Here is a 24,148-nt window from a genome sequence, read left to right as displayed (position 1 = left end):
TTTCTGTATTTTGCACGTATCTTAAAGCTGAAAAGAAAAATAGTAGAGACCAGAGGACTAAACTACCACTGTGCTACTGTGCTTAACCTCTACTTATTTTTCAAACTTTATTCTAAGAATATGGTAACATTAGAAGTGATATTGGGTCGGATAGGATCTAGATGCTATCATATTTGGACCCTTATTCGGCAAATATTAGGATCCGAATTTTGATTCATATATATTTTTTATTAAATTAGGTCAAGTCTAATTTTAGATATTATGCCTAATAGTATATCCTTTAGATTTAGTAGTTCATCTCGGAGTAGATTGATAATTATAACTTGTTTGTAAACAATCGGATCCGAAATGGGACCGGGTCATAAGCATTTGTGATTTTTTTCCTTAAACATCCCCCATCAAATATTTTATTATAATATAAATTAAAAAATTATTCTAATCAAAATTATAATGTTGATCATAATAACCCAACATGATAACAGAAATAAAATAAAAATTCTAAATCGCATTATAAACTATGGTAAATAAAAAATATTCTATTGATGCAACTTTGGCAATTTAAAACACTATTTTTTATTTAAAACAGTGAGGAAAGAGAAAGTATTTATTTAAATTATTGACAAATGCGTATGGGTGTCTTTTTTTTTCAAAGATAGATTCACAAGCATATTATAAAAATTTGTTTTCTCATAATAATGGTAAAAAAAAATAGAATTGATTATATCTCCAATATTTATTGGATGATACCCATGATTTCTGGCTTAATTTATATGTCAAAGAGGAAATATGTTGGCGAGAAATAGCATTGAAAAACTATAAATTATAAAATTAGATAAAGCAATTGCTATAGATAACATATAAATTTCTTGCTTTACAGTGAGAGGTAAGACATCTCCATTAAAAAAATAGGACCCTGATAACAATCCCCGCAGGTCTATCTCCGCAAAAAACCCCGCACAAACTGCCAAAAATATCATGGGGGGGACCGCCCAGTCATTAATGCTCCGCAGAAACTGTTAGTACTTAACTTGAAGCATCAAAGTATTTATCTTGAATTCGTAAAGTATTAATCCATATGCAATGATCTCTATTTAGGAAAGAATAAATCAACCCATGAGTTGTCCCCGCACAAAATTTCTTTTTTTTTGAATCGTCCCCGCACAACTGGGGACCATTAAATAAGCAATCTCCTCATAAATACTTGTCATTTATCCCCGCACAAATTTTCCTTTTTTTTTTGGATTGTCCCCGCAAAACTGGAGACCATTAAATAAGCAATCCCCTCACCCAATGATAAATACTTCTCAGACATAAGGATAAATACTTTATGATATATTGATAAATACTGTATGTTACATGGATAAATACTTATCAGACATAATTGCAACTTTTAGTACAATATCAATGATAAATACTTCTCAGACATAAGAATAAATACTTTATGATATATGGATAAATACTATATGTGACATGGATAAATACTTCTCAGACATAATTACAACTTACAGTAAAACATCTGTGACAATGATAAATACTTCCCATATATAATCGTAAATACTTGTCAGAACAACGATAAATACTTTCTTGAACTTTGTTCTTGAACTTGTCAATAAGTAATGTTTAATCAAATCAAAGTATTATCATGTCAGGGACAATGATAAATACTTCTCAGACATAAGGATAAATACTTTGTCAGAACAATGATAAATACTTTCTTGAACATCAATAAACAGATTAATATTTATTAGCGGGAATTGTTATTAAAGGATAGTATAATTAATGCGTGGATTGTTATTAGAGGATAGTATAATTAATGTGAGAATTGTTAATTAATGCGGGGATTGTTATTAAAGGGCAGTAATTAATGCGGGGATAAATGGAAATTCTTAGAGGAATTAATGCGGGGATAAAAGGCAATTAAGGGAGTTAATTTGGAGAGAGAGAGTGCGGGGTTAAATGGGGGGACAGGGTTGAGGGGATTGTTATAATTATTCTAAAAAATATTGGTTGACTTTAACATATTGTCCAATTTAAGAAATAAGTTTTATAAAATTGTTTCAGACAAAAGCTAGGACCTAGGAGGAATATTATTATTGTTCATTTAATTTGCAAATTTTCAAAATATAAACTTATATCCTTATACTCTAAAAAATTTTAAAAAATTTACTTAAAATAACTAAAAACCCAAAAACATGTTGCGTCCAAAAATCATTGTTAGGAAATTAGGAAAATATATCTTTAGCTGTCAAACACTGTAAATTAGGAAAAATATATCTTTAACTTCTAAATTTGGGTACCTTGCCTTCTTCTCTTTATATTACCTAGAACCAAACCATTCAAAAGACCTAATATACCAAACAATATTCTCTCTCTCTCTTAATTTGGGTACCTTGCATTCATTCTCCCTCTAGGTATTTGTTTCATAACAATGTCTAGTGTCAACAAGATCATCTCTCTTGGGTAAGTTTTAGAGTACAATAGTTGTTTAATTTGATATATACATCTCATTCATGAGTTGTATTTTTCAATAAAGATCATATTTCAAATTTTTCACTTGCATCCTTTTGTTTTATTTTTTTAATTGACCTAACATATTAGGTTGCTTTTTGCATTTCTCCTTCTGATTAGGAGAATACCTACAAGATCAGATGTTGTTTAGACCGAAATTAAATTACATGTATGATCTTTTGATTAATTAATATTGCTTATGCTAATGACTCTTAAATTAAAAATTATCTAATTTAATTTCTACATCCTGCTTATCATATTTATATATTGTCTTTGTGTCTGATCCATAAAATGGAGAAAGTGTATATTATATATTGCATATACATTTAACATAGGTAATTTGAGACCCCTATGAAATCAAACAGTACTGTTTTCTTTTCTCCATTGAGTTCTTAAATATAAATTATTTATACCAATTGTGGAAACCATTATAAGTAACAGATCATTGGAACATGCACTCAATTTTTTTTTTATGACCATTAGTCAGTTATAAAGGTCATAAAATAAACTTGATTGTCAATATATCCCTTTCTTGATTGAATAGTGAAAACAGAGCAAGCAAGGATGTTATTGTATACATGCACAATATTCCCTTTCAGGTTTTTCTTTCCTTCTTTAAAATCTTTGTTAATTTCAAAATTTCTATGAATCTAGCCGTGCCAAAGCAGCAGCCGCAACACGCACACAGATTTCGAGAACATTGCCAGCAACTACAGAGGCAGTGAAGTCGGTAACTGCCTCAGAGACTGTCATAACAATGCCGAAGCAAGAGGTCTCCTGGATGCGTGACCCGAAAACCGGTTACTGGGCCCCGGAAGACTCTTTCGATGTGGTCGATGTGGCTGAGTTGCGGGCCCATCTGCTCTCCATGAAAAAGTAAAGTTTTTCAAACAAAATCTGTTTAAAATGCAAGGAGAGTTACGGAAAATTGATACTATTTTCAATATATATGGGTATATTGTAACGTTGGTAATGGATATAGATTTGAAGAAAATGTTATCTTTGATTTTGTCATTGAGAGAAGAAATATAAGAAATATACCAGCATATGAAGAAGTTTTATTTCATAATGATATGAGAAACTAATCATTAGTATGTAATATGTGCAATTTCTTCAGAAAACTATTAACTCAACTATGCAATGAAAAAAAAAAAAAAAGATCAACTTTGTTTTTGAACCATCTGATTCAAATTCTGTGGTCTTGATCAACAAGCAACTGCTAATTTGAAAACTTAAAAAAAAAAGGTTATGTGCTTCAATTTGTTTTGATATTGACATCCATTGTAAAAGAAGAAACATAAATCCTTTAAAAATCAGGTAAAATTAAAAAACAATCAGAATCAGACCAACAAACATTACATATTAAACACAAAGCTACTCTCATTAATATCTAATTCCAGACAGACATACATACAATTTACTTTAACTAACAACACCTTGACATTATCAATATTAGTAACCATACAATACCTACTTTCATCCACAAGTTATTTTTATTTGGAATCCCTTTCATGCAAATCACAAATCAAGGTTCTGAGGTTTTCAAAATCATGAAAATCAAAAGGCCAGATAAACTCTGTAAGTCTAGCTTCGAACTTAATTCTTGTAGTTGCATGTGGAGAGAGAGCTGTAGCTCATTAAATTCGGTAGAGTAAACAAAAGCAGAGTCACAGTGATATTCCTTTCACATATTGTTATACTATTTAAGATCTTCCATGGCACTGCTACAATTATTGCATATTATTGCAGTATTTTAGTTCTCTGTTGGGATTTCTACTATCAATGAACCCTAATTTAAGGTTTGAATTTCAAGCAATGATTAAGAAGTAGAAATCCTAGTACTTTTAGTGAAACTAGTATATTAAATATAAAAATTAAAAGCATGAAAAGGATCAGGATGTGTAAGTTGGACAACGACTTATATATAATGGAAGTAAAAGTGCCATAGAAGATCTAGAATAGTATAATGATATTAGGAAAGGGAAAGAAACTACCACATGTTGTATTCATCCCTCTCACAGAGCCGATAAAAAATTTTATGGCCTTCCTTTTTTGTGATTTTAGAAAAGTACAGATCTACGACCGTGATTTGTGTTAAAGGAATCCCTAATTAAAAAATATTCTACTACCCTTGCACACTAGAAAAAAAAAATATACCCCCCCCCCCCCCCCCCCCCCAATTGCTCACACAAAAAATATAAATAAAAACAACCCCATCGATAGGAAAAAACTACTCTTTGAAATCATTGCAGAGAGAAGAATCAGAGTTTTGATGCCTCGCAGTTGGTATGGCTGACATGTGGGTCCCCTTCTGGGTAGAAATGGCGGAGGCAAGTGCAATAGGCATGAGACACAACCCCTTGTTTTGGAGGTATTGCATGGCTGAGGTCACATTAGACTCCATAAGCTGTATCACCTCACGCTCAAAAGCTGCACTATCCTGCAGCTCAGCTGTACCATCCAGTGAAACGTTAGCAGTGGACCCCACAGAAACAGAGGGCAAATGCAATACCCCAGTTGATCCCTGAAATGGTGGATACATTTTTACTTTTCACCGAGCGGCATGTGACTACCGGCCTATTAATACATCTAGGTATATACTAATAATAGACTAATACATCAACCGTACTAATTTATTATATTTTAAAATATGATGTATACTAATAATATGATATGTACTAATAGGGTATAAAAGTATGATATATACAAAATAATAGAATAAAAATATAAATTTAGTATATACTAGAATAAAGATATACTAATAGACTAATACATCTAGGTATATACTAATATAAATAAATTGGATGAAAGGTATATTCTATCAAAAAGCTTGATTTTTTTATCAGTAGCATAAATGAATAACAAAATTTCACCAATACCATCGAATTCAGAGAATTTCATTTTATACCATCAGCAATTGAAAACAGGTTGTGGTATAAAACAAAATTGTACAGATAAAAAGTCAGTCAAAAAGGTATACTGAGAGGAGTAATTTACCTCAGGTTGAGATTCAGTGAGAAGAGGAACTACAGCTTCAGTTGCGCCGAGCCGGCTCATGCTTAGTACCTTCAATTAATAAATCAAGTAATTAGTTGGTTAATCCATACTTGATATATTATGTAAAATTAGTCGAGTGCTCAACCCTACAGTGGGATTTATAAATAGGGAGCAATGAAATTCAAGTTAATAATAATCAACAATATATTTTTCGTCTGCTATTACCTTTTAGCACAGAAAAATCAAGCATACTAAAGCAGACGATTAAATAATAATTAAAACAGGTGGGAGTTAGAAATTTACTGAATGTTTTAAAAGCTAAAAAACAAACAATCTTTGATATAATTAGAATTAGCAATGTCAATACCAACGTTAAAATGAAAATAACCAAGGACTAAACTACTACACCTGAATTATTAATATTAAATAATCAAACTGTTTATCTAATTTGATAATACAAATTCAGGGCCCAACAGCTAAATCTTTCTTTCATTAATGTACTTAGTTTTCTTTGAGTTCAGTCGGACAATATCCTTTCCGTGCGATTTAACAGAACATGTTTTCACAAAAAAAAAAAATAATAATAATAACTGGCATAATTTGCAAATATTGAAAAGCATGTTGGGTTTAACAACAACACAAGCCTTTAGTCCCAAACAAGTTGGGGTAGGCTAGAAATAAAGCCCAGTCGTAGTCACAAAGACAAGGTAGATAGTAATAAAATAATAATAAAAATAGAAATAATAACAAATAGTAGTAGTAGTAGTAATACTAATGGTAATAATGGTATGTATGAATAATAATACTAACAATATTATGCCTACACTATAATAATACAAACATGTTGGGTTTAACAAATCATAGAAATTTTGGGTGAGATACAATAGAGTAGGGTTAAAATGCCCAAAAACAGTGATTTTGTACCTATCTAAAAAGATAGTAAAAAAGTTTCAAAAAAATATAAAATTTGGTCTCCATGCACGTTTTAATATGGAAATCATGCTGAGATGTTCGGATCAATTGTTTGGAATTTGAAAACAGAGATAAGGATGTGAGGCATGATTGCAGCACAAAAACAATGGGGAATTTTAACCCACTCTATACACAAAAGGCGCTAATATCTAAACCACAAAATTTTAGTTAAATTCAAAAAATAAGCCTCGTTACTATTTATTCTGATTTCAGGTTCATACCTTGACTTGAAGTTGAAGGAACTTGACATAGTCAATAATTTCATCCAGCATAGATGCCTTGTCTGTCTGTTCACAGATTAAAATAAATTTTTCAGTGTACAATAAATTAACATTCAAGCCCTACACAAGTATAGTTTCAAATAACTTTCCACATATGCATATTTGCAAATTTGTTAGCCCTACACAAGTAACGGGCACCAATAAATTAACATTCAAGCCCTACACAAGTATAGTTTCAAATAACTTTCCACATATGCATATTTGCAAATTTGTTAGCCCTACACAAGTAACGGGCACCAATAAATTAACATTCAAGCCCTACACAAGTATAGTTTCAAATAACTTTCCACATATGCATATTTGCAAATTTGTTAGCAAACCCAATAAAATCTTAAATTTTTGCAACTAAGTCCAATCAGATCTTGCCTCAACTAAATGTCAATTGCATAAATGTGCCTTGGTTGGGTTTTAATTTGTCTCAATTATTCATATGAAACAAAATAAAATTTAACAGTTCAAAAAATTTCATGCATTTATTATTTACCTTGTTTGAGTTCGGCACGAGTTCCTGGAGATTTTTCATCCTTTCTGATATTTTCTCTCTACGGAGCTGTATTTCATTTTTATCACTAACCGTTAGTCTTTTCAAAATGATTAAAACCTAATTTCAAGCCATTATCAGAAAAAAGAAGTATGAAAGGAGCATCAAGGATACTGGTTTTGGCACAACTCAAAACCAAGTTCACCTTACCAGATTAGTTATTACTTTTTTTTAGTATGTACCAGTTTGTTGGGTAAACCTGACGGTACCAACAGAATAGGCCGGTAAATGTTATCACTAAATAACAGTCTTTATCAAACTCGGTATGTATTCCAACAGTAACTTACTCTCTCAGCAATACTGTGGGGGTCAGTGGCATGGCCGCGGCGGGCCCTAGCCCGCGGCTTGAAGGTGCCATCAAGACCAGCATTTGTGGTTGTTGTAACACGAGTTGCATGAGCTGGACTTGCATGGCTACCTGGAGTCAATTGAGTATTAGCCTGTCACAAGACAAACAAATTCAAAAATTGAATCAGTCCCAAATCATATTTACAAATTGCAAAAGTACAGGGTTTTTTTTTTTTTTTTTTTTTTTTTTTGTGTGATAGAAGCAAATGAACCTGCAGAGCAAGAGTTTGTATAAAGCTGACTTCTGAGCCGGAAGTGAAAGAGGTTAGGTTAAGACCATTCATCCCATTTAGCCCCTATAAAAATATAACAAAAACAAGATTTAATAATAATTACTATTGTTAATACTTGGCATAAGCTAACACCTAAAACCAAATATAAAATAGGAGATAAGATGGACCTTTGGCTGAGTATGAAAAACACTTGGATCGAAACTTTCCGGATGTTGCACATCAAAAGAGTTGGGAGTCGGATAGTTAAATTCACCCAAATCCTGAAGTTCAAGTTCCCAAGAAGATAATAAATCAATTAACCACACAAAACTCACTATTGAATAGAGAAAATTGAAAAAAAAAAATCTAGATTGATATCTCACATTTATAATCAAGAGGATTCACCCAATACTAAACCTAAACATCCTTGGATTTTAAGACAATACTAATAAGCTTTGGTAATAGGTTTTGCAACTCTTGGTGCCAATAAGCAAATACACACCTTAAAAGAGGAGACGTCTGAATTTGCCAAAGACGATGGAGCCCAAGTAGTTAAATTAGACGAAAGTAATTCTGCGCCTGAAAGAGGAGGCAGTGGCAAATTGGTCAATTGACATCCATTTCCACCCTCAACGAGATTAGTAACTGGAAAGAGGCTCGATGCAGCGTTTAATTTCATTCCTCCATTTGTGACCAGCAAGGATGATGAGACAATGGCCTCTTCTCCATTTGGTATGATACCTGGAGGGTCCAGTTCCACCTCACTATAGATTTTCTCTGATGTATTGTTATTATGTGACCAGATGGAGGAGAGGAAGGAATTGGTTAAGCCGTCCATCTTTTAGGGTTTCAAATAAAACACCAATCTGTTACGTAAAAGGAAATAATATTATGCATGAAAATCAATAAAAAAAAGTGCAAAAGTTGATCTGTGCTATTACAACATCTAAAATTTACATTTTTACCCCTACAAATTAAAATGCTATTGGATAAAATAGGCATAGGATATATCATGCATGCACCCTTCAAACATAACTTTTTTCTTCATAAAATAATTCACATTATTCACTTTGAAAAGAACCATATAGTGGATATCAGGAAAAGTGTTAATTTCTGACCTCATTTTATTTAATAAGTACTTGATTCTATGTTTATAATTTAATTGACAAGCTAACTCTGATAGTTCATTCACCGAAGGATTGGAATTAGACCAGTTCATACTAGTAAATTATGGGCCTAAAAGAAAGTTTAGGTAACCCATAAATCCGTTATTTTGTTTGACCACACAAACATTTTTTTTTTTTTTTTACTTTCAGTTGACTTTTTGCATAGTATCAAGTAATCAACTAATTCATAATTATTAAATAACAAGTCAGGTGAACGTAAAAGATTTGAAACAATACCATACACATACACTAGTTAGGTCTCAATTTCGATTCCTTTTATAGTATCTTATAGTGTAAAAAATAAATCTAAATCCAGCTATAATTGCATCATGTATATATGATTATTTGCAACCCCCAAAAAACAAATTTTTCACCTTGCAAATAACCAAATTGCTTCACGGTTTGTTGGTTGTGCCTTTGCCCTCACTAATTCAAAAAGAATTAGAGATTTGTTTTTCTTTACTGATAGTAAACTAAGAAAAAATAAATAAAAGAGGTTGAAGAGATATCAGGTGACCCCTTTCATTCATATATCAAATTTAATTAAAAGAAGAAGCAATAATTACAAAACTTAAACAACACTCCCGATTCGAAAAAATACTGGATATATAAACTGTTTGAAAATTTGTTCAATTATTTCCTATCATACCAAAACCACATGATCAAATTCCGCAACCCAACTCTCAAATCAAATCAATTTGCACAATCATTCTACCAAAAGAACATAAATTCGCACAAATACCATTCGATTTAAAGAAGATTTCGAAGGAGAAGAACAAAAAATTCGCACATTGAGTCGAAAAAGAAAAGAAAAAACACCGGAATTGGGGAAAATTAAGGCAGATACCAGAAAAGGGGCAACTAATTGAACACAAAAGTGAAGTTTAGAAAGAGAAAGAATAGTTGAGGAAAGCTTACCAGCATAAACCCTAGTTCCGAATTTAGTGAGCTGAGCGCGAGAGAGAACGAGAGAGACAGAGGTTTCTCTTTTAATTAGACTGGATTAAGACTCATTATGCGGTTATTAATTGTTCTTGAACTAACCTCTGCAATTCTTAACAAAATGGACGTCTCCAGTGCTCACATGTTTGCTCTGTTTGCTAGCAATAATTGCACCATACCATTCAGTACAATATGATCAGGTAAAAGATTTTAACAGAGTAGTTTTGGCTTCATGCAGTGTATCAAACATATGCAGTGTTACTTTGATTCTATAGTTTGTGCTCTGCATGAAGTTAAAACTGCTCTGTTAAATTATTTACCCATATTTATCTCATGAAGTATTATATTTGTGATTTTAACATACAAATCGAAAAACTTACCCCCTCTTTTATGAGCAAGGATGTATCTGATTTTTTCTTAAAAAAACTAAACTTAGTTTCTGTTGACATACATATAAGATAATTTTTTTTTTTTGCTTTATTTATAGCAAGGCAGTTACTTTCTACTTATATAATTACTTTCAGTTATATTTATTTTTTGGTGGTGTACTTTGAAAGAAATAATTATTAAATTAAAAATTACATGTTTGAAATAAGAAAATTTTCTATAAAATAGTTTTCATATAAAATAAATTGTGAGAACAATTCATTTATTTTAAAATGATAAAACAAGTATAATGATAAATAACACAATTTACTGTGCAGTAATTCATACAAAAAAAAAAAAGCATGATACATGAGCCATCCGATCAAGATAAATAAAATTAAAAAATAAATCGGACGAATAAGAACATAAATAATGTGATATAGTTAAAAAGAAAAACTATATATGTATTATAAGATATTGTTAAATTTAGACTAACAGGTAATTACTCCACTATACACACACAGCCAGTATTGCTAAAAATAGATAAGCTTTGGAAGTAATGGAGAAGTGTACTCTTACAAGTGATTTGTTTGTTTGAGACTTTCAGCAAAAAAAAACAGGGGCTGCCTCACCCTTACGTCATTCCTAATTAAAAAAGGTGGAAATGATTCGAATCACTCATATTAAGTTGGAATTGCACCCACCAGTTTGCTGCAAAATAATATCAATGGTAGAATTAACAAATTAATATATCATATAGGTAAAAATATAAACTGCTGATGTATGAAACTTGTTAGAGCTTAGAAAACATAATTGATATAAATAAATCGAGAAGCATGATATGTTTATGTTTTATAATTAACAAACTCATTTTTTAGTTCAAAGACTCTCGAGATATCGAGATATGTTACAAGATTAATCTGGTAGCAAATTTTGATTAAATGAAGAAAATTATTCTCTTAATGTAACTTAATAAGATACTAGTATATTCTTTTTATTATGCATTTTTCAATTCTACTGCTAATAATTTCCAACAAGATATTTGTGTAAGAATGTACTGATATTTCTTACATTATGAGTTAATAGATAAATTAACAAATATATGAGGAAAACTTCCTCATATATGCTAATTTATGTGGACATATTTGGAGAAGCAAAGCTCAATTGTGTTGGGTATTTTGATCAATTTTGTCGTAGAACAAGTCATAATATCATTATACTCAAGGCACGACATTGATATGGTAATATTTTTTTTTAAATGAGAAGGACAGTTTCCTTATGATAAATATTTGTAATGTACAATAAAATAAATATTTTTCAAAAACATGCACAATATATCTTTTTGTCTTTCAAAATTAATAAATAGATAACTTATTCCAAAAACATGCACCATTATGATATTGATCCTTTTTTAAAGATTAAAAAAAATTGTCTTTTTAGTTCACAAAGAAATATGTACAGTATTATTTGTGCATATTATCATTGAAGCTACAATACTATTTCAAAAGCATGCACCACGTGTACAATACTACAAGCTTTCCATAAAAAAAAGACATCGTTGGGCATAAACAATTATTGTTATAAATAATATAATATGTGATTTTTCTGCTAATTAGGTTGATTATAAATTCTTATATAAAGCTTTATTATATATACATATCCATGGATTTATTTTCTGTTATTATTAATTTATCGTTGAACAAATAAATCATAAAATTTGTATATCATAATTCTTGAGATAAAACATTGAGTGTTAATTTGGAACACATAACAGCTCAGTCTTTGGAACAGCTTAACGCTACTTAATTAAATATAATTAGTACGGGCATTCTCTGATAGGGTAAGATATGGGTTTCTACTGTGGGAGATTGATAGCAACGGTTACCACGCGCTTTTGCCGGAAGTCTTCACCTGGCATTGTCAACTAGTTTAAAGTAGGATTTGAAATGACTAAATTGCCCTTGAAAATTGCTAGTTTTGAAATGACAGCACACTACCTGATGAGAAAGCACCTATGCATGTCTTTCTTGACCAAGTGTCTAAGTCTAATGTTTATTCCAATAAAAAATAAAAATAACAACATAGTTACAGTGAGATTTACTGTTAACTTAGAGGAGAAATTAAAATATTTTAAAGAAGGGATTTCACCTAGATCCCTCAAAATTTCAGAAATTATGTATTTGTTCCTTCTAAAGTTCATAATAGCATAATTATCGTTCTATTAAAATCACAACTTTACCCAATTTATTGTCTTTTTTCTATTACAAGTCATATATCTAAATCGCACCATATACGCGTTAGAAGTACATAAATGACTAATTTGTCATCCGAAATCAATCAATTATAAGACTGACATTTTTCTGAAACATGAGTAAATTGATACTACATGAATTTAAATTGAGTTTAATAGAAAAGTCAATAAAACGAATAAATATGTGAGTTTTTTAAGTTTACAAGGGTAAATATGATAATATGAATGTTAGAGGGGCAGATACGTAATTTCCAAGTTTTTGAGGGATATACATGAAAATGTAATTGAGTTTAGTTTAGTTGTTGTTATCTTACTACTCATAATACTAAAAACATTCATTCAATTCCACCGTCATTTTCCTAACCCAAATTCATTCCAGCAGTCATCCATCAGTTTTCACCATCAAATTCACATTTCAAATCACCTTTAAAAATAATCAAACATTACAGTCAAAAGTGTAATTAAACATCATATTTTTATTATGAACTTATTTCTCTGTCATGCAATCTTTCCTTAAGTAATATGTAAAAATAAAATACAAAGTCTACGGATAAAATATTATTCAAAGTGAATTTACTGACAATTGTGAATTTTATGTTTAAAGTACAAAAAAAAAATGTATCTATGTTTTTTATCGCTTTAATAAATTGTCTATCAAATTTGATACATCTGGATATCAACAATTCACCTTTCGTGTCACGCCCCAGCGGTCGGACCGGGCACGCGACGCGACAGAACGACATCCACGTATCCATCCGCCGTCTTGTCAACCTACGTCACAACAAAAATAAACAGAAACAATATGGAGTCAGCTACAAAGCCGAGTAACCAGTTATTTAATGACGCAGCTTCTCTATATAATTGGCTTAATAACATTAAACAACTATTTTAACAAGATTGGATTAATCCACACAATTAAATATCAAATTACGTATGCATATTTAACCGACAATATCAATTGGGTCTAGGTTTTCAGTAAAATCCGTTTCATTTCAGTTGGAATCTCTGAAACAGGCAATTCCTAGTATTTCCAATTCATTAAAAACAACTTCAGTATCTAGACCCCATATTACAGTTAAATATACTACATAATCCGATTACCTAATTCAATACCCAACCAAAATCAAATTTAACCTTTCAAATCGAAAACACAGATTATAGAGAAGTCTGGTTACCTGATAGCGACTAATTCAGGAATCCAATTCGAGAAACAACACTTATTCAGAATCAACGTGACATAGTCAGAATTCCAATCGAATTCCAATCAAATTTTTTTTATTTTTTTATTTTTTTTTCTAGTTTTCTGCTCTCTTTCTCTTTTATTTTCCTTTTCCTTTCTTTCTCTGTTTTTTTTTTTTTATTATTAACCGAGTCATATGAAGATGGAAACAAATTAAAAGAGTGTTAGGAGATGAATGCATTGAGGCCACGTGGCCTTAGTGCCACGTTGGCTTTTATATTTTTCGTTTAAGTTTTATGTTTTAACATTTAAACCTTGTAATTTTTTTAATATTACAAATAAGTACAAAATAATTAAAAATGCATACCGGGGTGTTACATTTCAACTTAAAAAAAATAATTATTTAAGTTCATTGGCTCTTCATTAGCGACCAAATAATTTTTAAAATGCAACAAAATTTGATATAAGCTATTTGATTAAAAATTATTAACCATTTTAAATTTAAATATGTTGAGGTCATAAATTTCAAACTACGTATCTATCACTCAAATTAATTTAAGGAATTTGATGCTAACATTATTTATAATTTGATTTTTATTTTTAACAGTTTCAAATAAATTCCTTGTCAGAATGGGCATAATTAAACTAAATCGCCATAGGGATAATATGGTAATTTCAATCAGAATAAAATTTTGTTATTCCGGATTAGGTGGAGTGATTTGGGGATTACCGTTTAAACTTTGAAAAACATATTCTAATCCTTTAACAGATCCAACTCCTCTAGAATAATTCCCCTAGAATTTCTTGTGGTTGTCCATGTTGTAGGCTTTAATTAGCAATGCTAGGTTTTAATATGTTACAAAGTTCATGTAACCAATGTTTTACTATCATCTAGATTTTAATCAATGGAAAAATTATCTAAAATAGATATTAAGTATTAAGTATTGTAGAACATACAATTTAAATTTGAATATCTCTCAATATTGATATAAATAGAAGCGAGGTCAGACTTTTAATCTATAAAAATTTCATATGAGTTTGAGATCAATTTTACAGTACGCATAATATTTTACTCTAAAATTTATAAGACATTATACATAAATACATAAATTTTGAAAATAAATAAAGTCAATTAAGAATGAATATCTAGAATCCGCTCTGGAATATAAATACAAAAAATAATGCTAGAATAATATCAAATCTAAAAACTAATACAGATATGAATATCGATATGATCTTAGATGATCTGAAACAAACACCAGGATACATATAATTATTCAAATTAACAAATTTTAGATATTTAAATATCCATTTGATAACCTTCAAAATTAAAAAAAAATATATATATTTGATAGGCACCTGAAATTGAGTTAGGCGGAATTCGAATAGTATTGCAGTAATTATATTGTAGAAAAAAAATTTAAATCGTTTGTTTTGAATTGTCACAAAAATTAAAAATTAAAGAGATTTATGTAAATTTCCAAATTGGTTTGACTTGACCTAATTAATTATGATCAGATGGTTCAGATTTCAAACTCAAATTTTACATTACTGCACAAGACAAGTACTCAAGAGGGACGGCGATCTCGGCTGGATCCTTTCGTCTCCGTATCTAGTTGACACGAATCTCAATAAAATATCAACCGTTCAATTCGTACTGCGCATACATCTGGTGTCGCAAATAAAATGAATTGGAGACTATAATTTAATGTATAAAAAATAACAAATTATATGCTAGAGAATCAACTTTTAATCTAGTAACAAAAAAAACAACATTCTTCGTATAAAAAATTATAAATTTAAAATTCAAATTAAAACATTTTATGAACATTAAATGTGATTTTAAAAATTAGACCTCTATCTCTCAAATCTCATAAAACAAACTATATGCTAGAATTTGGACCAATTAATTTTATGCTTGCTAGAATGACCCCATCATAGCTTACAAAAATAAAATATATTGTCCTTGTAGTAATATAAGAGTTAATTAAACATTATCTTGACTGTGTATTTGCGTTGCGTATGCATTTTAACTTTAATCTTGTGAAGTTTTGTAATCATTAATTGGGATCTAATTTAAAAGAGTTAAAAACTAGCCACATAAGTTTGACCATGAAAGCTATATATGAAATGATAATATTACTGTACTCCAATTGATATACACATACCATTTTCTTATTTTTGGAAATTGAAAAACCTATTTGTCATAAAACAAATTAATTGTTTTTGTGTTCTCCGAAAACAAAAAGAAAGAACCATTAATTCAGTCCAGGTAGAAAGCAGCCAAATCAATAAGAATTCAAATCAGCTGAAATCTCTCATTCGTTCGTGAACAGTGTTTCTGAAATTCTAAATCTAATTGTTTAACTTTTTTATATACGCATTTTGAAACAGTGGATTTTTCTATGCACGTATCTCAAAACAGTTCGATGGTTGGATTCAGAAAAACAGAGATATCAGAAACACTGTCCACGAATGAGAATTTCAACAGATTCGTTTCCAATCAATAATTCGGTCTATTCTTGTTCACATCTCTACATGACTGACTACACAGATTCTCCTCCTCCCCCAAGTTGTGTAAGGTGGTGTCAAAGGGTGGACGGTTCCATTGACTCAGCATAGTGCCAAACTAGCAGGCATCCTGCTAATTTGGCACTATGTTGACTATGAGTTAAAAGGGATGTGGACATTTCTAAACTGTAACCTGTATAACCTTTTTGGATAGTTTAATACAGCACCTGGCATCCATTGCCCGATTTTTTCAAAAAAAAAAAAAAAAAAAAAAGAAAGAGAGAAGAAACATTCAATTTTGAAGCTGTCTGAAAACATGCATGTCAAATACATCACCATTATATATATATACAGGAATTTACATGTACCATTATACGCAGCCAATGTTAATTAATTAGGAAAATATATAGTCAAGATAGGCTATTTTTAGAAAGCAATGAACAGGAATAGATTATCTACGTAAGTAATACCAATTAAGATTTAAGAAAGAAAAAGTCAATTAAATGTTAATTTGAAAGTCTCCAAAATGAGAGAAGAAACATTCATTTTTGAATTTAGTAGAAAACATACACGTCAAATACGTCAATTTTATGTTAATTTAAAATTATGTCAGCTGAGGTCAGTTTAGAACATAGATCAGTTCACTGCAATATTTGCTTTAAAGGAAAAACCAAATATCATGATACATTATTTAAGCTCTTCCAGTTAGGGAGTATGGTTTGCATCATTCACAAGAAATTAACCTAACCATAATGAAATGCTAATATGATATTTCAAATGTATTCTTACAAAGGTTATACTATCATAAGCTACTCTTTGTTCTGTTTGATACATGTGAAATCTCTTTTGGAATATAAAATTAGACAAAACAAAGGCAGTGCAACGGTAATAAAAACATTGGGGGTATAGCAATTGTAATTAGTCAACCCGTTATTAGTTCCATTATATGTGTCGGTCCGGTCACACAACGTGATGTGTCTCTTTTTGATAAAAAATGACACAACACGTCATGTGACGTCAGAAGATGTATTACGTGACCAATTTTATCAACATTATTTCATTATTATAATTTATTTTGTACAAGTTTCTTTTTTATTATTTTATATGAACTAACTAAAAACTTGAAGAAGAAAAAAATATAGTTAAACATCATCAATCACATCACATCACGTGTCGATCACAAATAACATAATCATTCACGTGACGTAAAGGTCCTCCATCATTTTAATCATATCATTTCACATGAAAAAAAAAAAAAATTGATCAACATACCGCGACATGACATGACCAATCATAGCATATTAATCATGTCATGTTTTTCCTTCACTAATTTGGCATATAAGTTCTTGTTACTTCCATAAAGGACAAACTTAATTCAAATGAAGTTGATAATAATACTGTACAATTTCATTTAAGCACACTGTAGCCTGTTTTTTCCATCGTTCCATCATTGTTTTTTTTTTTTTTTTTGTTTACAAACCAATAAAATAAGAGGAAAAGAAAAAAATACTATAAAATATGTACAAGGACCCAACTACTGTCCAACGTAGAGACTAGAGAGAGATTCTAGAAGCCATCTATTTTAGAATAGAGGTCGTCTAAGGCTGAGTAGAGGGGCCCTGCGGCCTTGGGTCTCTCAACGATGCCAAGAAGAATGTCAGTGGTGGTCAGGTATGGGTCCCCATAGAAGCGCAAATTTGCATCCAATCGTGTCGCCACGACATTGCCCTCTAAAGAAACCCCAACAAATGCACCTTTTTCAACAAACATGTGTAATCATATCAGCATTTTCAGATTATACGAACAATAAATGAACAAAATTAATTAAGTCCTAATGACAATGGACACTAGGTAATGGGGGCATAGTCATTTCGGCGCCTATTTGGATTATAGGGGTCCGCTTTGAGAATTGTGCTAGGTTAAAATGGACGATGCAAATTTCATTCTACACAGTTGGTACCGCACTGGATCTGAACCCAGGTATTGAACCCATCTTCCATCTTATTAACTGGTACCCAATATTTACCATTTACCAGAGCGCATGCAACTGGTACAACAAAATGCCAATAAAGGTACCATGCATGCAGCTCCATACCAGTAGACTGTATCATAATCATGTGTATTGGAATATACATTTCCCACAGAGAAAACTTGGAACTTCTGGTAACAACACAGCTAAGTACCTTACCAGTAAAAGTTATCCATGCTGAAACATTCCAAGAACATACAGTTTTTTTTTTTTTACCTTACGGTATGAGCAGCAAAAAGATAAAAAAATAATAATTGGGGCCCAAGTGCTTGCTCATACCAGAAGACTAGATTGGGATAATGGCACAATACCTTTGCTACAACTGTAGGTGTAGCAGACACCAGAGCCTTTCTCGCCAGCTCTGAGATCAGCCTCCAACACTCTGCCAACGGGCCCTGCAGCAGCACTCAAGCCGGCTCCGAGAGAGAAATGCATGCGGCTTGTAAAAGTTTTCAATGCCTCCGAGCCGCGAAGTACTATTATGAAATCCATCAGCTCTCCGCCAATCTGTTTTATCTCATGTGAAAATCATTGATGGTTAATATTTTACTAAAAGGAAATTTCATGTAAATTTGTAATCCATTCAACAAGTGGTGAATATTCATATAAAACGATTTTTTTTTCAAAGACAAATGCAAAATAGTTCCTCAGTTTATATTTTAACATTTTATTATGAAATCACTATTTTGGCAGGTGTGACACATGAAGACGCAAAAGGTATCTCTATCCTTGAACAAGATAGAGATAACTGGGTACCTCATACCAGCACATAACAGTAAAACAACCAACCAAACCAGTACGTGACCAAGAGAGTTCTTATTAGCCATAGTGGGGTTTGAGCACAGTTTTGGCATAGAATCTCAACTAAACACCAATAAACAATAGTTATTGTTAAACAATTTGAGTAGGGTTCACATGCCTCATGTCTTTCGTGCCTCACATCCTTATTTGGTCTCCAAGCACATTTTAATATGGAGATCATGTTGAGCGGTTCGGATGGACCGTTTGGACTTTGAAAACGAAAATAAGGATGTGAGGTACAATGGAGGCATGAAAGGGGAGACATTTGAACCTTGCTCAAACAACTTAAACCAAGTAAATTTAATACCAAGGCAATATACGATACTATGGAAACAGTCGTATATACCTGTGCTCCCCAGCCTAAGCCAAGAGAGAGGATGGCAGATGGGGCCGACCATGTTCCGTCAGACCTCCTTGCAACCACTAGACCGGTACCGAGCTTGTAAGTCAGAATTGCACCGGCTTTGGCAACTGTCAGTATTGCTAACCCGCTTGCCCCATTAAGAACTGCTTGAGGGATTGACTTCTCTGGGTTGAATCTCGCAACCTATTTTCACAAAATTAGAAATATAAATCATAAAAGTTTTGATGCCAAGAGGATTATCATCTCAGATCTCATACTAATCTTTCATACCAGATCCAACAGGTGGAGAATCAAATATCAGACTACAATTTTCTTGTTACAATATCTAAGAGGCAAGCTAAAACAAAAAGAAAAGAGTGAGGCCATGATAATATGCATATTAAACAGCAACCCGCGCTATGGATTCATATCTCCCTTTTTAGATTCCAAATAGTTGATCAGAACCGTTAAATATGATCGTCATATGTAATTATACTTGCAGACCAAATTTTACATTCTTTGGAAATTTTCTGCTATTTTTTTTAAATAGGTAGAAAATCAATTGATTTGAAAATTCTAGACCATCCAAAAACAGCAAATTTCTACCTATCTAAAAAAATAGTAAAAAAAATTCTAAATGTAAAATTTGGTCTATTGGTACATTTTCATATGAAGATCATGTTTAACGGTTCGGATCGACTGTTTGAACTTTGAAAATAGAGATATGGATCCACAACACGAGCTGATCCATAATATGCATATTAGTATATTACCATAGGCTCACTCAAAGAAAAAAGAAAACAGTAACAAACAAAACACAGCGATGGTAACTTTTTTACCTTGATGAAGTGATCAGAAAACTGAAAATGCATGTTATATCATGTAAAAGTACATTTTCAAATGGAAACAATATTAAAAATGGGATTGTATCAGCACCATACCTGAGTAAAGCTCCTTATTGAATTGGTCGCTTTATAAATCTCATCCTCCATTTTCATCCCGATCGGCAAATTAAGCCAACCTCGCATGCACGTCCAGTCCAAGACATCGTGCTTTGCAGTCTGACTAGCATTGCTCACCTGGTTCAACAGTAAGCCCTGCACTGGGTCCAGCCGGTCATAGCATCCGTCACACACCCTCTGCGGATCCCGTACCCTGAACTTGCGTGGCAGGAGGCACCTCCCCTTGGTGCAGACACGGCAAAACACGCCTCCACAGAAGCGGCAGTGGTGCCGCCCTCTTGTCAGAGGTACAAATGGGGCCGAACACTGCATGCAGAAGCTAGTTGAGCTGTCGGGCAGCCATTCGGGCGGTTCTGCCTCCAGCACTGTTTTGTGGACCCCAACCGAGTTCATTATCTCACCTAAGAGCGGTGGGGCACTCGGGAGGTAGACCGAAGGGAGGAGGTATGAATCGCCATTGGAATTGGAGCCAAGGAAGGAGATGCCTGAGTTGTCTGATTTTGGGGAGGAGAGGCTACCGGTTTTGGTTTTGCCGGTCACGATTGCTACCAAACCAAGGAGCACATTTCTGAGGTTGACTTCTGGGCGCCGGCCGGATGCGGGCAGAGGGTCCCACTCGTCATTACCAGATTCCTCTTCTTCTTCAGCTGCTGAGTCATATCCGCCAATTGCTGGGTAGGTGCTGGAATTGTGACTCACTTGCGGGGCCCACGGGTCGGTTATGGAATTTAAATTGGTGATTGGGTTATTTAGCTTGGGGAATGAGGAATACGTGACTATTTCTTTAGAGGATGCCATTATGAGGTACAGATCAATTAAGTAACTGAAATTTACGAATAACAATTGCTCAAAAGGATTGAAATACCAGAATCAAATCCTCAGTTCAAGTAAAATGAGATATCAAAGGTAATTACTTTACAACAACCAATATTTTCTCATTTTATGATGATTCACAATCAATTACATTTTGCACTTCACAATTCGTTAATAATTTGGTGCGATCAACCACCCAGCCCATTCATCCAAATCAAACAACCTAGATAAGCAATACCCACTAATTTAGTTACTTCACGAGTATAATTTATTAGCGTTTCCAAATAGATACGCGAGAGAGCTAAACTCCCGGCAAAGTGTTTCGTCAATTGCGAAAAAGCATCAATCTTTGGGCACTCAATCCAAAACAATTAAAGCAAACCCTAGACGATCAGTAGCGCAATTCCAAACAAATAAAACAAAATTGGAAATTGCGATCAAACTTACCTCCAATTGTCATGAAATTCCAATAATCAGAAAGAAGGGTCGAGCGATGTTCGAATTAGAGATAGAGGCGGAATTGAGAAGGAAAGCTAAAGCAAGAACCAAGGTTGCACGAAATTCTTCGTTTCAGATGAAGGCAGAAAGTATTTACGATGTATTATGGAATTTCTTACTACCGGACCCGTGTAGTAAAAGTAATATACGCTATTCTTTGACCTGCTATATTTATTTCAATAAAGTTAACGCCGCAATAGGGTATTCCTCCTAGGATAACGCAGTCCGGATTTGGTCTATCGAACTTTTTGTCAGACAATTATCAATTTTGGGCCTTCATTTGGGCTGAGATGAAAACATTCCAATATAATCAAACGTAGTCCGTTTAATTTGAGAGGATACTAACTTCGAAAAAAAAAAGCCCACTGCTCCGCTACGAGTGTCTTTAACCCTAAAGTAACATAAAATTTGCGTTTACATTTGGACCGTTCGATCATAATTAAGCCATTAAGGTCAATCTGGCTCGAGGTAGAATGTAAAGATCCTATAATATTAGTGTTAGATCAGATCTAACGGTTCTCATTTAAACTTAAAATTTGAGTTACTTTTAGGGATCCGAATTCCTCCTCCGCTCAGTGCCTCTGAATCGAGCTTGTGCCGTTGTGCGTCTCTTTTGATTTTCAATTTCCCTCTCGATCTCTCTCTCTCCGCCTCTCGCATCTCCTCTCCATTACCAGCCTCTTCTACTTCGAAGATCGGCGAGAGAAGGTCAATACAGTCCCTTTTGGTTGTAATTTCTTTGCAATTTCTGCTGTTAGGATTAGGGTTATAATTGCCTGAGATTAATTTCATTCAAACTAGAAAAGGTATAACCTTTTCCACTAATTCAGCTTTTCAATCTCATGTCTGGATTAGAACATTGTTGGCTACTATATGCTCTCGATTGGTATATTACTAGACAGGATGTATTTATTATTACTGTCTGAAATTGGAGAAAATGAAGAAGTTGATTGGAAGCATGATAGAATATAGGGTCATAAAATATCTCTCTTTCTCTAGGTCTCAATGGCAAATCATGGTAAAAAGGTGGATGTCGATAAGCTTTTACCGTTGTTAGGAGAAACGGTAAAAGTGCTGAAAGCAAAGAAGGAAGGCGATGGGCTAGTTCAATCTTGTGACAGTGCAATTACAATTATGTCCTCGTTTCTCTCCTCTTCCCATGATCTCCATGCATCAATTGAAGGTTATTTCAGTCTTTCCTTTTCCTACGTTTTATTGATATAACTTGGTAATAGCAGATCATTTTTGTTTAGGTTTTCAAGACATCTTTCTGCAAATCTGGTAAAAAAAAAAAGATTTACAAATACCTGAGGTTCTGGTAAAATTTTAATTGAAATGGTAATTTCATGTATACATTAATTAGCACCTTTTAGTAATTTGCAGTAGTACACATTAATTAGCACCTTTTAGTAATTTGCAGTAGTACACATTAATTAGCACCTTTTAGTAGTCATGAGTAATTTACCAGAGCCTCGACTGTGCTAGCACCAAGGTGAGGGGTAAAATTTAAATTTACTAGCAGCAACTGGAGGCTCTTTCGTAAACACATCAAGAGCAGCTTAGTTAAGTAAAAATATTCCAATTAAAATAATGTTATTAAAAAATATGAGAGCTTGGATGAAGGAGATCCAGTACTAACAGCCCTGTGGTACAAAAGGAATATTCCAATTGCCCATTTTGAATCATTCACAGTATCCTTGGGTGCCACACATAAAGGCAATATAAAATTGGGGGGGACTTCTTAAGCTGTTATAATGTGATGCTAACCATTTGCCCTCAAAAGCTGTTAGCTGTTATACATATTTCTTTAGTAAAGGGTAAAATAGGTACTTTATAAATTTAAGATGAGTTTTAATAGAAAATGCCATAAAATGGGTAAATTTGTGAGTTTTCTAAATTTAGAAGGGTAAATATGATATTATGAACTTTAGAGGGGGGAATATGTAATTTTGAAGTTTTTGAGGGGTACACATGAAATCCCCCCTTATTAGAAAGGCATTTTTGTTTTTGCTTCAGTGTCTTTTTCCTTTTTGGTAAGTTTATGTATGTGACCATAAATATGAAATTAGAAATTGTCAATCTAATCGAAATGGTACTGAACACTTCTGATTTTCCTTTGTGCATTTTCTCAGCTTATTGGCAAATTGAGGCCATATATTAAGCCTGATTATGCATTAGTATTAACATGATTTTCTTTGTCAGATTGTCAGAAAAAAATTGATGCATGCAATAGAGAGATAGAAAAAGTCAAAAGTGAGTCTGTACCAGATGATGAATTGGTACGGATCCAAAAGGAGTTACAGGAGGCGAAGAAAGCTGAAGAATTACTTCTTGAAGAACTAAGATAAGTGCTCTATATTACTAAATTATTTCAGCACCAGTACTCTTGACATCGGTTGCATAGAACCAATTACTGATAGCAAGTAC

At 32.5% G+C, this 24,148-nt stretch overlaps 4 protein-coding genes across 7 annotated transcripts; 2 read left to right on the top strand and 2 right to left on the bottom strand.

The window, feature by feature from the left end:
* The first annotated feature begins 2,356 nt into the window (after window positions 1–2,356).
* LOC144560751 (uncharacterized) lies at window positions 2,357–3,727 on the top strand. The gene is made up of 2 exons (XM_078309997.1): window positions 2,357–2,460; window positions 3,163–3,727. The coding sequence occupies exons 1-2, from the start codon at window positions 2,429–2,431 to the stop codon at window positions 3,386–3,388; spliced, it is 258 nt and encodes an 85-aa protein (XP_078166123.1). The 5' UTR covers window positions 2,357–2,428; the 3' UTR covers window positions 3,389–3,727.
* Window positions 3,728–3,870: 143 nt separating this feature from the next.
* LOC144560750 (uncharacterized) lies at window positions 3,871–10,034 on the bottom strand. Of its 4 annotated transcripts, none has more exons than XM_078309992.1 (10): window positions 9,944–10,034; window positions 9,400–9,487; window positions 8,362–8,725; window positions 8,048–8,140; window positions 7,860–7,943; window positions 7,587–7,739; window positions 7,243–7,308; window positions 6,699–6,764; window positions 5,506–5,574; window positions 3,871–5,032 (listed from the first exon to the last, which is right to left on the bottom strand). In XM_078309992.1, the coding sequence occupies exons 3-10, from the start codon at window positions 8,695–8,697 to the stop codon at window positions 4,739–4,741; spliced, it is 1,161 nt and encodes a 386-aa protein (XP_078166118.1). In that variant the 5' UTR covers window positions 8,698–8,725; window positions 9,400–9,487; window positions 9,944–10,034; the 3' UTR covers window positions 3,871–4,738. The 4 variants fall into 4 exon arrangements, with proteins under 4 accessions (XP_078166118.1, XP_078166120.1, XP_078166121.1 ...); XM_078309994.1 differs by lacking the exon at window positions 9,944–10,034 and adding an exon at window positions 9,873–9,891; XM_078309996.1 differs by having other exon boundaries at window positions 4,785–4,959.
* A 7,626-nt stretch (window positions 10,035–17,660) lies between these two features.
* On the bottom strand, window positions 17,661–21,808 carry LOC144560501 (RING/FYVE/PHD-type zinc finger family protein). The gene is made up of 5 exons (XM_078309721.1): window positions 21,671–21,808; window positions 20,390–21,233; window positions 19,452–19,652; window positions 18,616–18,811; window positions 17,661–18,029 (listed from the first exon to the last, which is right to left on the bottom strand). Exons 2-5 carry the CDS (start codon window positions 21,206–21,208, stop codon window positions 17,842–17,844), a joined length of 1,404 nt encoding a protein of 467 aa, XP_078165847.1. The 5' UTR covers window positions 21,209–21,233; window positions 21,671–21,808; the 3' UTR covers window positions 17,661–17,841.
* Window positions 21,809–22,726: 918 nt separating this feature from the next.
* LOC144560257 (kinetochore protein SPC24 homolog) lies at window positions 22,727–24,069 on the top strand. Its single transcript, XM_078309421.1, has 2 exons — window positions 22,727–22,904; window positions 23,924–24,069. The coding sequence occupies exons 1-2, from the start codon at window positions 22,727–22,729 to the stop codon at window positions 24,067–24,069; spliced, it is 324 nt and encodes a 107-aa protein (XP_078165547.1).
* The last annotated feature ends 79 nt before the right edge of the window (window positions 24,070–24,148 follow it).

The sequence above is a fragment of the Carex rostrata genome, chromosome 10 (genome assembly GCF_964058835.1).
Source record: "Carex rostrata chromosome 10, lpCarRost1.2, whole genome shotgun sequence".
Taxonomy (NCBI): Eukaryota; Viridiplantae; Streptophyta; class Magnoliopsida; order Poales; family Cyperaceae; genus Carex; species Carex rostrata.
Note: the sequence above shows the minus strand (reverse complement) of the source record. Positions and strands in the feature narration are given on the sequence as shown.

What these genes read in the sequence shown, in the direction of transcription:
- LOC144560501 (XM_078309721.1), bottom strand. Translation starts at nt 21,208, where the DNA reads ATGGCATCCTCTAAAGAAATAGTCACGTATTCCTCATTCCCCAAGCTA. An exon ending in CAATAAGGAGCTTTACTCAG is followed by an intron (nt 19,653 to 20,389) that starts GTATGGTGCTGA and finishes TTGTGAAAATAG; the next exon opens with GTTGCGAGATTCAACCCAGA. An exon ending in CACCTACAGTTGTAGCAAAG is followed by an intron (nt 18,030 to 18,615) that starts GTATTGTGCCAT and finishes TTGTTGAAAAAG; the next exon opens with GTGCATTTGTTGGGGTTTCT.
- LOC144560751 (XM_078309997.1), top strand. Translation starts at nt 2,429, where the DNA reads ATGTCTAGTGTCAACAAGATCATCTCTCTTGG. An exon ending in AACAAGATCATCTCTCTTGG is followed by an intron (nt 2,461 to 3,162) that starts GTAAGTTTTAGA and finishes CTATGAATCTAG; the next exon opens with CCGTGCCAAAGCAGCAGCCG.
- LOC144560750 (XM_078309992.1), bottom strand. Translation starts at nt 8,697, where the DNA reads ATGGACGGCTTAACCAATTCCTTCCTCTCCTCCATCTGGTCACATAAT. An exon ending in TCGTGCCGAACTCAAACAAG is followed by an intron (nt 6,765 to 7,242) that starts GTAAATAATAAA and finishes ATCTGTGAACAG; the next exon opens with ACAGACAAGGCATCTATGCT. An exon ending in TCCTTCAACTTCAAGTCAAG is followed by an intron (nt 5,575 to 6,698) that starts GTATGAACCTGA and finishes TATTAATTGAAG; the next exon opens with GTACTAAGCATGAGCCGGCT.
- LOC144560257 (XM_078309421.1), top strand. Translation starts at nt 22,727, where the DNA reads ATGGCAAATCATGGTAAAAAGGTGGATGTCGATAAGCTTTTACCGTTG. An exon ending in TCTCCATGCATCAATTGAAG is followed by an intron (nt 22,905 to 23,923) that starts GTTATTTCAGTC and finishes TTTCTTTGTCAG; the next exon opens with ATTGTCAGAAAAAAATTGAT.